The sequence below is a fragment of the Mytilus trossulus genome, chromosome 14 (genome assembly GCF_036588685.1).
Source record: "Mytilus trossulus isolate FHL-02 chromosome 14, PNRI_Mtr1.1.1.hap1, whole genome shotgun sequence".
NCBI classification, from domain to species: domain Eukaryota; kingdom Metazoa; phylum Mollusca; class Bivalvia; order Mytilida; family Mytilidae; genus Mytilus; species Mytilus trossulus.
Window position 1 is genome coordinate 19,133,611 of NC_086386.1, and position 16,628 is coordinate 19,150,238.

General features: G+C 31.9%; 1 protein-coding gene across 1 annotated transcript in view; it reads right to left on the reverse strand.

Annotated features, from left to right (window-relative positions):
* Positions 1 to 15,802, reverse strand: part of LOC134695956 (uncharacterized) — a 33,135-nt gene extending 17,333 nt beyond the window's left edge. Inside the window, exons 1-6 of the mRNA XM_063557458.1 lie at positions 15,732 to 15,802; positions 13,240 to 13,313; positions 7,493 to 7,555; positions 2,672 to 2,950; positions 1,955 to 2,272; positions 1,014 to 1,376 (exon numbers count right to left, since the gene is read on the reverse strand). Of these exons, the coding sequence (XP_063413528.1) occupies positions 1,014 to 1,376; positions 1,955 to 2,272; positions 2,672 to 2,950; positions 7,493 to 7,555; positions 13,240 to 13,297 (1,081 nt within the window). The 5' untranslated portion in view covers positions 13,298 to 13,313; positions 15,732 to 15,802. The remainder of the gene's footprint in view (positions 1 to 1,013; positions 1,377 to 1,954; positions 2,273 to 2,671; positions 2,951 to 7,492; positions 7,556 to 13,239; positions 13,314 to 15,731) is intronic.
* Between the last annotated feature and the right edge of the window lie 826 nt (positions 15,803 to 16,628).

Below are 16,628 nucleotides of genomic sequence, written 5' to 3' on the forward strand. Positions count from 1 at the left end.
CAGTTTTTATAATTAATCATTTACTGATAGACTTTTATTTCCAATTTTTTGTCGGTACAGGAAATAATTACGATTGACATACGTTGACAGGATTGCTACGGATGATTCCGACAACAAATGTAGGCGTGTTATACGCCATTGTAAAGATAAATCAATTTAAAGTTTCAGTGGGGTTGAATGCCGAGAAAGCGGCACTGAACGGAATTTGGTCACCGCCTGACATTTTTCTAATATGCAAATTAAGTACCTGGTGTTATATTAAGGCATATATAGAAATATATAGATTTTTTTTTACTGAGACAAGTGACTGTCCATGTCCTGCAGTTACACACTAAATATACAGCGGAGAACGATGCCCTTTGCAATTAGACATTTTTGTATTACTATATTTATAATACACTATGATTATTTTAAAATAGATAACGGTCAAGAAATTGAGACAACAATAATTCGAATACATGATTGTGTATGAATCCATAGTTTCAATGTTTTTTCACCAGTTGCCATGTGCTCTATTAGGTTCGCGTTTTTTAAAGGTTTACAATGTATACCTCAACCCCGTAGTCAATACCTACTAAAGGAAAACATATACTTGGCCATTTCTTTCTGATTTAAAACATTTCTATAATTCTAGGTTATTTGAAAACTATGACAATTGACTTCGCAAAAGTGCTTAGCCATGATGTGATTGTTTATGTTGATACTCATTGTTTAACTATGGAACGAGGTAGAAATAATAAACCCCAAATTACAGAAGAATAATGTGTATGCAAGTTTTAAGGCAACGAGCAAAGTTAGAATATAAAAAAGAAGATGTGGTATGATTGCTACAAGAGACCAAATGATACGATGTCTTTAATTTGATAAGCCAGTCTCGAATGTCGACTCTATTAGACTCATCAGTGACGCTCAGATCAAAATAGATAGAGGGCAAAAACGAATTCAAAGTTGAAAATCAAATAAACTATTTTCCTTTAAATATATATTGCAAATAATTTTCCATTTACACCTACCTCTCCAAAGAGGGTCGCCAAATACGTTTTTAATTTCATTCACATCTATCGTCACATTTATCTCTTTTTGTATAAGCTTCCTCACTTCCGTACTTTCTAAAAGCTGATGTACGAATTCCTCTAAAAGCTTCATCTTTTCTGAATCAGATGATTTTCTCCATGTATCTGGAGATATTGGGTGCACCATCAGCAAGACTGATCCTCGCCTTATGTTGCTTATTGTTAAGTTAGCAACCCGTCGGCATATATTGTCAATTTCGGCATTTTGAGCAAGCTGCAACTCTATGGAACTAGCATTTAAACCATTAACTTTGATACTCATTTCATATGCTGCGGAATTGAATAGAAGTCCTTCTGTGAAAACTGAAACAATAATTTTAAAGTAGATGAAAATATATCAATGACCCTTATATAATGTGTAAAAACATTACACTTGATTTGTTTTTATTAAAATCACTGTTTTTGATCATTTTTTAATATCAATATGATAAATTAACAACATGTAATGGACACCATATTTATTTATTTCATCTTTCAAAATACACACACAGAAACAAAATTATAAAAGGAGCACATATTGGAGAGTAAAGGGTGTGACATTTATGATAAATTATTACCTTCAAGATTCTATATATTCATGTCTTGAGAAGTTGTTGTGACAGAAGAAATTATTAAAATTGGTCGCCTTTTTTTCAATAAAATTGAGAATGGAAAGGGGGAATGTGTCAAAGAGACAACAACCAGACCATAGAACAGACAACATCAGAAAGTAACCAATTGTATGAGACTACTTGAGACTACTTGTTTTGGATTTGACAATTAAGCAAGTCCATCTCGAAAACACAGCAAAGGTGGGAACATTTATTTACAGTTTCCTTATACTTGAAAAGAACTTCGCACAGTTTTGAAAGGATGAATGATTTTTTGTTGTTCGTACTTACTCGGAAGTATCCGTTTTCCTTTATGCTGAATAACTGATAGTAGTCCGCTGTGGTTAGTATGATCTAATACAAATACAAATCCTGGAATCCAGCTGTCTGATTTCTTCCCAATTAGAGTATGTATCAACTGAGAATTTCTCTCTTTTCTTGTTTTTTTGGTGTAAAATAGATCGTCGTGGTCATCTAAAGAAATGATGTAGTATTCAAGAAGCGGATCTATAACATCAGTTGTTTCTAATTCTTCTACGATACAATCAAAATTTTCCTGGAAATCCTTTAAGTCAATGTTGTATGCAGTAGTTATGGGAACAGATTTATCTGCCAAAATGGAAAAACAAGATGTTAAGCTCAGAACAAAGCACCATACAATCATAATTAGCAGTCACGAATTATGTAAAAATATAAACCAACTCATTTTCTCGGAAATTTTTTTTTTCGCGTTTTACCCTTTGTAGGTCTATTTCCGATTCTCTTTAATTTCTACTCACAATAAAAATTTCGCAAAAATAAGCTTGTTTAAAGTATTTGGTATAGCACAATAAGGGAGACAGTGCATCTTAGAAGCATGACGCTATCCAACAATTTGATCGAAATTCTGAACCAAAATTTAATTCACTACAATAAACTCGTCGTTAACTTTGCTATACTGACAGGAATTGTGAAAACTCGATGTTAAAATTTACACTGCTGTTTGAATTATCTCTTGAGTAAACCTACCTGGCAAAAATTTTAGTTGTTCTAGAATGAAGTTAGCTTGTATATTGTCATTCTGCAAGCATTTAAGAAAACATTTACAAGGACCTTCCCCTTTCCTTAGTAGATGTTTCACAAGATGGTCAGTCTTTTTATGATTCTTTGTTATAGCTCTCAATTCAGACAACTTCTGGGAAGAAAATATTTCCTGTGAATCCGATTGGACTTCTTCAATAACAATTTCTGGATTTATTTGTTCTTTGATGAAGCCAAAGTTTTGATGAATTTTTGGTTTACATACACCTGCAACGATACAATGTAAAAAGAGACTATGTTTTACAATAAATCATCATTGATACCAGGATTGAAATTATATATTGGCACCAATCGCACGTTTAGTCTATAAAAGACTCATCAGTGATGCATAAATAAACAAATGTTAAAAAGGCCAAATAAAGCACCAAGCTAAAAAAAGTATTAAGAACTAAAATTTCCTAATGTTTTGAGAAATACGGCTAAGGTTATATATCCCGGAGGTAGAAAACCAGATGTATTTCATGTATTCAAAGTTTTATAACCATCTAATCTATAATTATGACCATGCAATGGTTGATCATGGCAACACAGATGTTAGAATATGTTCAGTACATTCAGTTTAAGGTGAAGGAACTGTTGTTTAGTGGTTTCAATAAACTCATCATAGATACCAGGAATAAATTTTGTATATACACCAGACGCGCGTTTCGTCTACACAATACTCATCAGTGACCCTCGTATCCAAAAAAAAGTTAAAAAGGCCAAATAAAGTACGAAGTTGGAGAGCATTGAGGACTACAATTCCTTAAAGTTTTGCCAAATACAGCTAAGGTTATCTATTCCTGAGGTAGACAAGCCTTAGTATTTCACAAATTCTAAATTTTGTGAACAGTAAATTTATAAAAATAACCATATCAATGATAATTCATGTCAGCACAAGTGCTGACTACTGGTCTGGTGATTCCCTCGGGGAAATAAATCTCCACCAGCAGTGGCATCGACCCAGTGGTAGTAAATAAACTTATGATAAATACCAGGACTCAATTTTGTATATACGCCAGACGAGCGTTTCGTCTAGAAAAGACTCATCAGTGACGCTCGAATTCCAAAAAGTTAAAAAGGCCAAAAAAGGACGGAGTTGAAGACCATTGAGGACCAAAATTCCATAAAGTTTTGCCAAATACAGCTGAGGTTATCTATGCCTGAGGTAGAAAAGCCTTAGTATTTCAAAAATTCTAAATTTTGTGAACAGTAAATTTATAAATATAACCATATCAATGATAATTCATTCAAATTATGTTTTTAAACTTTATGGAAATTGTTAAAAATAAACACTCTGTGCAAAGACGAAAATATAGTAAAGAGGTAATTACGATAACAATACATGCAGTTTAATTTTCGATTACACATTCTGAAATACAAGATTGACATTGCCTTTTAAAAGATTATCTGTTCTATTTAATTGATATATTCAACAACACTTACCGTTTATATCTTGATGATACTTATAAACAAAAAATGTGGTATGATTGCCAATGATATAAAAAAAAAAAAGAAGAAGATGTGGTATGATTGCCAATGAGACAACTATCTACAAAAGACCAAAATGACACAAACATTAACAACTATATGTCACCGTACGGCCTTCAACAATGTGCAAATCCAATACCGCATAGTCAGCTTTAAAAGGCCCCGATAAGACAATGTAAAACAATTCAAACGAGAAAACTAACGGCCTTATTTATGTAAAAAAATGAATGAAAAACAAATATGTAACACATAAACAAACGACAACCACTGAATTACAGGCTCCTGACTTGAGACAGGCACATAGACAACTCTCCATAAGAGACCAAATAACACAGCAATTAACAGCAATAAAACTATATGTCACCGTACGGCCTTCAAATATGAACTAAGCCCATACCGCACTGGGTTGTTCTAGAAATAAACTGCCGAAATTTATGCAAAGAAACGTTATTCAAATAAACCAAATTTAACAACAATAACTGATCGTTCTTATATTTAGATATCTCCGTTTTACGATAAACTTTACAAATATATATATTCGACAAAAGGGACGATTTTTTCTTTCCCTGTTGTTAATATACTTTTTGGAAGGGGATATTCGTTTGGCATCGCCTTACGGTATTATATATCACAACTTGTTTGCTATGTTCTTGTCTGTAGTTACGTGATTGGTTTCAATAAGAACAGTCTATGCAAGTCTGGTCAACTATTAAGTCAGGTTTAACGTTACCATAAAAATCATTTTTTAAATTATTCAATGTATACAAAAAATTAATTGCAAGTTTGGCAATACCCGTAGAAACTTTTTAAAAAGTTAACGGAATAACTTATCCTTAGAAACGTCCAGAGTAAACTTACCAATCCTACCATAAACTTATTCTAAACGGTAACTAATTTTAAAAACAACACTGTTAGATCTTCGAATAATATTGTATTCATTGGTATTAATAGTGTTTTGTTATAGGTAATTGAAATTAAACTGTAAAGTATAATTATTTGTTATTCGCAAATATCATTTGCATCATAACAATCTGTCGACACTTATATTCTGACACTGAATAATGTCTTATTTTTTCTCTTACTGTTCCAAACTTTATGACAACTATACATTTTATTCATTAGATGTTGGATGTGTTCTATTTGATATATAAAAAAAAATCGTTTTTATTAGTTATTTTTTACCAGTACAAGTACTCTCAGGTCTGTACTTTGTGTCTTTTTTTTTTTTTTTTTTTTTTAAGCAACTTATATTTAAAATACACTGAAATATCCAGTCTTCGGCTTTAAAAAAAAATTTGGGAGATTTTGTTGTACCTGCAAAACATATTTAATCATGCAACATCATATGCGCATTTCCCAGGTGTCCCAAATAGAAATTACTTAAATGTGTTTTGATTTTTTGAAATACTAAATACTTCTGTGGTGACATGAATCATCAATGATATGGTCATATTAAGTTTACTGTTTACAAAACTTTTGATTTTTTTTAATAATAATAAGGCTTTTCTACCTCAGGAATAAATTACCTTTCAAAAGTTTTAGAATTTTGTTCTCAATGCTTTTCAATTTGTACTATATTTGGCCTTTTTAACTTTTTGTATTCGAGCGTCAATGATGAGTCTTTCGTAGACAAAACGCGCGTCGGTGTAAATACAAAACTTTATCCTGGTATCTACAATCTGAGATACCTGTATATTGGCATTGCACAAGGTCATGTTTTTCTCTGTTTATGACGTCTTTACACGAAATCCATTGGATGTTGGATATGTACGGATCGTTAATTTAGTCTTAACTGCATGTTTTTTTTTCTTAGTTGATAGAGGCTGTGAACTAGATGTCAGAAAACTTTGAGTACTCGCAGATTTGTACCTAGAGTCTTTTTGTTGTTGAAATGTACAAGTACCCATCTACGTCCACTTGTATTTTTATCCATCTGATGAGTTCAGCATTTTTTAACTGGATTTTAAAGTTCTTTTTTATGTTGTGTTTTTACCACTGTCCCAGTTTAGGGGGTTGGGATACCGCTAACAAATTTAACGTCGACACATTCTGTATGTATTTAATAAAAGCAACAGTAGTATACCGCTATTCGAAATTCATAACTCGATAGAAAAAAAAATCCGGGTTACAAACTACAACTGAGGGAAACGTATCCAATATAAGAGAACTTCGACACAACAAAAACACAACATTAAAATGTAACACACACAAAAACGAACTATGATATAACAATGGCCATTTTCCTCACTTTGTACAGGGCATTTTAAGACAAAATGGTGGGTTGCACCTGGTTTGTTGCATGCCAAACCTCACGCTTTAATGGCAATGTTAACTATAACATTAAAATGACAACATTACATGACAGAACTACAATAAATAAATGGGAGGAAATAAAGTACAGAAAAACAAACGAATAATAGCCAACAAAAGGTACCAGGTGAAACATAGAATACACCATACGTGCGTTACGTCCACACAAGACTAACCAGTGATGTTCAGATGAAGAAAAAAAACAAGAACATAAGCTTCACATTGGCCAGACGTATCAGTAACTGCCTTCAGTATTTGCCGGAAAGAGGCATAATAAAACATTTGTATCTTACGTATTCTAGTATATCAAAATAGTTTTTTTTTTCTACAGACACTCCCATCATGCATTCCTTACTTCCAACAACTGACGTGTGAAATGAGGGAACAACAAGGTTATCAAACCAGGAAATAATTATTTCATTGATATACAGTTCAGTTGAATGTGGATTTTATAGTTCAAAAGGATATACAATGGAATTATATTTCAAAATTATTTTCCATCTGTGCTTTTCGACAAAAGCCATAAAACAGGTGAGCACTGAACATTGTTAATGTGAGAAATGTTGAGAATTGGACAAAATCAACCATCTTTCAATTGCTAAAAACTAAATGTAGCTTTTGGTCAAACCATTAATTAGTTTGATTAACCGAAACCCGTTTGCCTTTGAATATATTTGACAATTTGCACTCATGTTACATCATGCAATATTCATTTCGGAATATTGAAAATGCTATCATAAGATAGACAGAAACGTTCACTTTATCCTTCGTGCCTTGATTACAATTTGTACCCTTTCTTGATTACAAATTTAAAATTAAAATAAAAAAGCGTGGTAAAATAGTGCCACGTTATTGTAGGGAATTTGGATGTGTGAACCGAACGATATCGTTGTATTGCGATTGCTGCAAATTGTACAGTTAACAATGACTCAAAAGTAAAACCTATATGTAAATTGAATTGATACGTACCTTTGAATATTACAGAAACTTGAAGCATACCTGGAGAAGGAGGGATACTGAAATAACCCGATTCTGTAATTTAAACAAAATTAACAAATTAAATAAAAGAGGTCATTTTAGTGATTTGAAAAAACAATGAATTACCTCAATTGTATCGAAAATAAGGTACACAACATTTGACCTGAAATGATTCCTCTCGCATAGTGGTCAAAATATATATGAACACCAGCTTTATCCAAAAAGATATATTGCACTCATTAACATTCAGTACATTTTGTCCCAAAACATGTTTGGGGTAAAGCAGTTGTTCATGTCTAAATACTAATGATAAGATCTCAAAATGAAGTTATTGTGTCACCTTTTGGTGTTTGCATGGCTGTCAGACTTATGTGTTGTTTGGTAGATTTATATATATATGTTTTTTTTCAAATACTACAGACCAAAAAGGCGGTCTTATTATGCCTCCTCCTTTCATAAAATATGGTCTCAAGACTTGTGGTTATTGTAATACTTCGTTGTCAAAAATCTATTTTATGCGCATAATGGATAATTGTTACATGTAGTTTAGTACAGAAATTATTTGACCTGCATTGTATTTCAATAAATCTTGAACGTCAGATATATTATCGTCAAAATGTTTGTCATTCAGATAATGTTAGGACACATGCTATATCGAAAACTATTAAAATAAATTACCAGATAAAGATAGGACACAGCACATAAACATAAGTTAAACAAAAATTTATGAATGTGTGCAAGTTTTATGATAAAGGCAACAGTAGAATATCTAATACTAGTTTTCATATTGTTAGGCTACCGGACTGGTAGCAGGCTCGGGACAGATTGTCCTCAGGGACACATTGTCCACCAGCAGAGATTCCGGACCGGTGTTGATAAAAAAAACCAGTAGTATTCTACCTACTAGTTTTCATGCTGTTAGGCTACCGAACTGGTATAATGTTTGGGGACAAATTGTTCACCAGCAAAGATTCCGGTTCGGTGGTGATGAATAAACGCAACAGTAGTATAGTATAATAGCCTTTGTCTGTCTGTTTTCTTCAATTATATATATGAATCAATTGCAATTGTCGATTTCACTCTGATCATGTGCACAATATTTTATGTAATTATTATCTTTAGACTTTCATTCTCAGTGTTTGCATTTTAGAAAATCATTTGCCACTAAATTCTCCATTGGACGCTACAATAACCACTTAACCAAACACATATTCATTATTGTTGTTCATGCTTGGCCGGATTAAAAGCATAATACCAGATAACATATATTCTTTCTGATGGCCGGACGAATAGACATTTTTTCTATTTTTTTCTATTCGGACTAATAACCACTGCCTTCTTTTTATCAATGTGTATACACTTGTTTTTAAGAAATAAAAATGTACTGTCTTCATTTTATATATATATATATATATTTTAAGCTCTTTCTCTTCATTTTAGCTTCTTTTGTCCATTGTGTAAGACATTTCGGGACCAATAACTGTCGGTTTCAAAAAGTCGTTTGATCTTTGGTGGATAGTTTTCTTTTTTTTTTGTCATACAAAAACCCAAAATTTAAAAACGAGTAAGCATAATCTGTCGGGAAAGCATCAAGATGGTGATAGACATAAAAGGCTGTTTGACGTAAAATATCAAATTCAAATAATCAGGACGAGAATATTGTAATATGATATGAATCACTGATGAACGCTGATTTATATTAGACCGAAACGCCGAGCCAGACAGGTTACTTCACAAGTTAACAGTCCTCCACAAGATAATATTCTGACTCCGAGCCTATCCGTATTTTTCTCATTTCTTACTATTGTTGTTAAGGGGAGAAATAATGCATTTTTTTTAAAGACTTGGTTCTTCTCGAATGGGGAAAGTCCACACGACGAGACCATCGAAGCGATGTGGAAAAGATGACAATTCATTCCATGCAAGGACTAATGTTTTACGAAAAAAAAGTGTTCAATACCTTGTTTCGTGTGTCCGATGGCCATAGATTATAGCACTGTTTCGCGCATCTTGATTTGTCTCAATTAGCGGATGAGACGATTACAGTTTGATATACGAGTTACTTTGGTATGTTACCTTAAGATAGATGAATGCATAATTTTCCATTGAAATGACATTAAAACAACGACTTAACATATACATTAATATGTACCTGTAAATTAGTTTTGTTTTTCATTTATGCTAATGGGCTTTGTATATATGCCTTGTTATGTTTCTTTGTTACATATGATGTGTCTCTGTACTTATACATATCGACATGTGTTATTGTGCTATTGTGAAAAGTAAAATCACAAAAATTTGTGTAGCCCTGTCTTTCATTTTTACTAATATGCTTTGTATGTTTGCCTATTTGTGTTTATTTGTTACATATTTTAATTTTTTTTATAGTAATCAACGTTATAACACAATGTTGACTACTGTACCCCTATTTTTATCACACTTTTACCTATTTATTTACACATCGTCGTCATTATAATGGAATTAAATGGGACTGGTATACAAGTGACGAGTTGAAATGATCGTGAAAGAATATCTAACGGTGGTTAAGTATTGCGAGACGATCGTGAAAGCTCTGGAAACGGACCGTGAATGAAATTTAATCGAGAAGACATATGAAAGGTAGTTGAATAATGTAATTTAATAAATTACTCAGACAAATTTACAAAAAAATAAAACTGTCTGTCAAAATGGTTCAACATTATGATCAGTATGTGAGAAAATCAAATTTTAAAAGTTCATAGTTTTCACAACACAACAAAAGGCAGATTGCTTCTCGACATTTCAATGACACAAAAGAATGGAAACAAACATGATTTTCCCCCAAATTCGAATAAAGTAAACTACTTATATCCGAATAAGGACATTCTACTTGAATGAATCAAATCGTTCCCATAGTTATTTTTTATAAACATAATCTGAAACTTGGTAAAAAAAAAGAAATAGATTTTTCGGATCGTAAAGGATCACGTACCGCTTTTTGAAGATCGTGAAAAGGATCGTGAAATATCTGATGCTACGAAGACGTTCAAATTATTCTTCAATTTCACCTGACCTCGACTTTGTCTCATTTTATGGATACAGATTTAGTTTTGTGGTCAAATCCGTATCGCGGATTTGTAAAGCTTTAGGATAACTGTCTTTTGTTATCATTGTAAGGTGTACATTTTCTACTTCTGTAAGGTTTCAAATGACATTGACGTCATTATCATGCATCATTTGGCAATGTTCGTTGTATGTTGTCTGTAATTTTGTCTATATACATTGTACCTGTATGCTAAAGCGCCATGGTATTGGTGTATGGTTACATGTCTGTCTGCATGTTTCATATATGACGTCAATTGTATTTGATATATTGAATGATAGTAAGATGTCTATGTCTAGCTGTCGGTCAGGTTACTATACTTTCGATCTTATGTTCCAAACATAAATTTTACATTTGTCAGTTTCTAAGGTACTGTAAGGATCAGAACACCTATATTTGGTGTACGGGATGTCTGGCATGGTTCATCTGACCTTGGCCTCTTTTTATGAACCATTCACAATCTTCAGTGTATTTGACACTTCTAGTAAATCCCTTAATATTACAAACGTTCAACAAATATATAATCATAAGTAATGCAGACGAGACAGTCCAGCATTTGCGCTCTGGTATACTTTAGTCAGTAGTATATAGTTAAATCACTGGAAATCAATCAACATCTGCCCCGTTGTATATAAAGATATATAAACCTTAAGAAAGTACTGTTGCACAAAATGATAGCTATCGTTTAATCTCAAATTGTGCAAAAAGATGCTGTTTTTGCTATAAGTTTTTGGTTGATGGTTAACAATTTGGTTTAAACGTTGCTTACCAGTATCATTCAATTTGGCTAAATAGTGGCAGTCTGCCTGAAATGTACTAAACCGATTCGCAGATATGAAATTTTCACACTGATTTAGAGACGTTTTTAATTAGTTTTTAACTTTCAAGGTAAAGTGTTGAATAAAAAAAAAAGCTTTAACGTTTATTCTTATCAAAATAGTTACAGGCTTCAACCAGTTGCAGGTATACCAAATGGAAGAAAAAAATATTGATTTCTGTTTACTAGTATTAAGTGTGGTCACGCATTATCTTTCATGATCTAAATGTTGCCTGATCTTTCACGATCAAGTTTGATGAAAATTCAACAAAATTCAAGGTTTTTATTAACAGATTAACACTTTAAGGGAAGAGCATTACTCTCATTGTAAAGTACGATACACCAAAGATTAAACTTCAAATATATCATGATATATTGAAATATGACCATTATAGGTACAAATAGCGTGATTTTTTTTAATCAACTACATAGACATGCATTAACCCTTTTGTGCTTTTTCATAAAGTACTCAATATTTTCTTAATCTTATTGCACAATAATGTTGAGAAAGTTGAACCATTTCGACAGACATAAATTTTTGTTCGGATTTGATCCGCGTTTTGAAAATTAAGCGATTTTTTCACAAATTCTGAACCAGAATTAACGTTAAAATTCTTTTACGATCCGGTACGATCGTCTCGCAATACTTGACTACCGTTATATATTCTTTCACGTTAAACAGAATGACAACCGTGAATAAGCATGTGCCACAGGGACATTTAGAAAATGAAAATGAAAATGTATATTATAAACATTAATCAACCAAACCAACAACCGTAACTAAATACATTGATTAAACATAAATAAAGTAATTTAATACATATTTAAATGTAAAAAGTAATGAATAGAACTTCCAATTTCTTTTAAAGAATACCTTGTGATAATTAAAATGCAAAAATGATGTGTTTGTAACAGCGTGTCTTTTATATAATACTGAAAGATTTTTTTTAAAGAAAAGGAAAATATCAAAATCTTTGTTGCGTACAATGTATCTACTAAAAGAGGTCGGTCATTTAAAGACGTATCAACCGTATCATATACGTTGACGTATCCGCATCTGCAGATATACCAAAAAAACAGAATATGAACCCGAGCTTTGATTCTATGTACTTTCAATAATGCAACTTGGCGATTGAATAATTTATAATGCAGAAATTTACAAAACAATTAAGAAATATCGAGAATTTGTGAAATATGTAACCCGACTTTTAAAGATATTCCGGATAGTTGGAACAGTTTACATGCATGATAGGAATGAATACGGTAAAATCAGTTGCTTGTTTGTGTATGAACTTGTTCTCACGTATAACCAAATTGTTAATTGACAAATAGAGTGATACTCAGTACTTTTTATTACCTTTTATGATAAAATCGCAAATGAACAATACTCAAATTTCGTTACATGTATATTAGTAGTACATTTGATATTTTTTTCTGTTTATTCATATAAGATCTTGAAATATTTTTTTAACTAGATTATCAAAGGATTGTGTACGATATTCGTGTACCTGCCCTACATTGACTCCTTTTTAAGGGCATGTAAAAGTAGTTGATATAGAAACCCTTATTTTTTTTTTTTAAAACACCACTATCACAAATATTGAAAGTGTATGTTTGATTATTTCGAAGAGATTCCTAATAGTTTTTTTTAAATGAAGCATGGTCTTATTAATAAGGTCGGGATCACATAATATTTTTGGATATATCTGCAGATGCGGATACGTCAACGTATACGATACGTTTGATACGTTTGTAAATGAACGACCTCTAATATTATTTAAACAAAGTAATAGAAACTCCAACATTTTGTTGTGTTTTATGTCTTAAAAGTATACTTACCATCAGATATTTGTGATACACCTCTGGTTGGTGTTGCCTTTGGGTTCTCATCTGACATCGATGTTTCTACATTTCTATGTAAAAAACAAACCTCTGTATCAATATAATTCTTTGTGCATTTACATTAAAACAGAGCAAAAAATACATACTTTTTAAACCAAAATGCTAGAAGTCAATTAAAACGGCATCGACCCGATAATAATATTGAATGCTGGTATTCATCCATAAACAATACAGGCTTAACTATTTTATCAAAGTCATTAAGGCAAAAATGTGTAATAGTTTTTTAAAGTTTGGGAACATGAAAAGAACAGATGCATGCAAAGAGTAGAATACTTATTTGAAACTGAAGTAAAAACAGGGCCGCAACTACCGTCTGAATGTTTTGTAACAAAAAGGAAAAAGGAAAAAAGGACCATAAAAAAAGTTAGACATGCAGGAGAGAAATCATGTTTGCGTTTTTGGTATCATTCAACAATTAAGTAATGCATACTCAGAATAGTAATTAATGTTGACGTTCAGCTTGTGTGCTATAACAAATGTATGTATCGAAATCTCAGTCTGATTACTATCGCCAGTAATCCGGCATTTGGATTTGCAATTATTCATTTCCCGCGAAAAAAAGTTTGACAGTCACAGATTTTGTTTTTTCTTTAGGAGAAGTAGAAATTAAGTATTATTGACATTGTCGGTCGGTTCATGCTGGCTGTGATAGATCTTATTTTCATCTTCGGTGTTTAAAGACATGATGTAGATCAACAATGAACGAGGACATATTGTGTGGTTTAGCCATGTTTCATGTCCATTGTACGGACAATGTAGGACAAGTTAACGTATAAGCTGTTCTTAAACGATGGGGATTTAAGTGGAACAAAAAAGGTTGAACTAGCGTTCACGGACAATGACTAGCTTACATTTTTTTGTTAATACCGTATTTATTAAGATGTTTTTTTTAAATGCGTGTTGTTTTTATTGCAGCGTTAACCACTCATAATGTTTCCACTTTTCTACTTTTAAACCTGTACCCTGCTGTAAGTTGATTCATGTTTTGGTGGAATAAAATCCGAGGCAATTGTCTATCAGCCGGCTTTGATTGCCTAATGCATTTCTTCATACAGTAAATATGAAACAAAAACGATCAATAACTGAGATACAAAAATGGAGGTTACAAAGACATATTTCGAACCTTTATATTACAATTTTTGCCGGGGGCTTCGCTTCCCTTGGTCAACTACTAATTCGGCGGCCCCAAGACCCCTGCCTACTCAGTATTGGAGACCAAGTTATGGCCCTGATTAAAACTTGGTTTTTTTCAAAAGAAATGTATCTATCTTAAACAATTTTCAATTGAGAAGTGCCATATGTAAATCAGAACCATTGCCCATGATCTCAAATAAGAGAGACAAGTCTTAAACTTTATATGTAGAAAGAGACCAAAGGCTTTGTAACAAATTAACTTTCATTCTGGTTGAAGATGAACAACATTTTATTCCTAGTTGTCCAGTTTACAAAGATGAAAGGGAGATATTTTTAGATAAGCAGTATTTGTCATTTTTTCATATCTCTCAAATGAGGCAAAAATTGTTCGGTTAACTACTAATGCAAATTTGTCTGTACTTAAAAATTTAGGGAACTGTATCGTTCAATGCCTAGATGTTAGACGAAATGTAAATAAATATATCATGTATATGTAATATCAATGATATATAATTGTAATGATTTTATTGTTCAGGTCCTGCCTGGAATTAAACGTAGATCTATGTGATTTATATAGAATGAAGATTTTTATCTTTCAATGTTTCATTTCAATGTTATAAAAAATGTTTTCTGTTACAAATCATGATGTATTGTCTCATGCTGCCCACCAACATTGACCAAGGGTTCTTGATTGGAACAATAAATATTCTTATTATTATTATTATTATAATTATTATTTCTATGGACTGAGGAAACGTTAAAAAAAAATAATACCCAATTAAGATGTCCATCATTTTACGAAAAAAGAAGAAATATTTTTGAATTTAAAATTATCACAAATCTTTATTCATATACTTTGAGAACATTCTAAATATACAAAATAAAGTTTTGCATTGAAAATGTTGATGTATGTTCATACTAAAATGAATAAATTGTTTATTATTAGCAATCTTGGGAGCAGCGAGTGCGCAGATTTAATGCATTAAGTAAAGTCGACCCAAATAGTCGAAATCATTTAAATTTGGTGATCTATGATCCTCATAGGCATGTATTGAACAGTAACTTTCGGTTTGAAACATGCCATGAATTTTAAGGCAGTGAACATAGGTCATGTCCTACAATTCAAATACAGTTAATATTCATTTATTATAAATGTAACACTAATTATATACTAGGTCAATATAGAACACACAAATTTCATAGTGGATTAAACTGACAAATCCATGCAAATATGTAACTATGTATAATTTGTTTCATTTTATAATAAGAAAATTGTATCTCTGACCTGTACTTACTCATTTTTCCTGTTAAATAATGAAAAATAGCACAGTTTTAGTGTCTCAAAATACGTATAATACTTCCTTGTTATGATACATGTGATATGGGAGATAACTTCAGTTTAATAATTTAAATTCGGCATTTAATATAGCATAAATACAATATATAGTTGAAAAGTTTTGTCGTTTTTAAAAAAAAATCTAAACTGGAGTTAATGTAATGTTTTGAATGTTATAGCTGAAAAATAATAAATCCTTCGTGTAATCTGAATGAAAGGTTTGTCACACCGTTTATAATCATCGGGAGATTATCTGTCAAAATATTTATATTTTTAATAGATTGCTACTTAGCTCTTTAAAGTATTTGAAAAATAAGACATAATGTGTTTTGCATACGACGTGCTATGATTTTCCTTCTAAAGTGAAAGAAGAGGGGCGAACGGTACCAGAAGTACAGTCAAACTTATAGATCGAAAACAAACTGACAACGCCCATGGCTAAAAATGAAAAAGACAATCAGACAAATAAAAGTACACAGGACACAACATAAAGACTAAGCAACAAAAACCCCACTAAAAAACTGGAGGTGATCTCAAGTGGAGAAGTAAGGGTAAACATATCATTGTAAAATCCACGGTACTACGATATGTGGCAGTGCATCTCAAATCAAACTGATTTTGTCACACAAATCACTAATTTTAGATAGAACACGACCAATGTCACACAATTATTCACTAAACATAGCACGATGACCGTCACACAAATTACATACTCAACAGAACATTCAGTAAACACCGTCACACAAATTACATACTCAACAGAACATTCAGTAAACACCGTCACACAAATTACATACTCAACAGAACATTCAGTAAACACCGTCACACAAATTACATACTCAACAGAACATTCAGT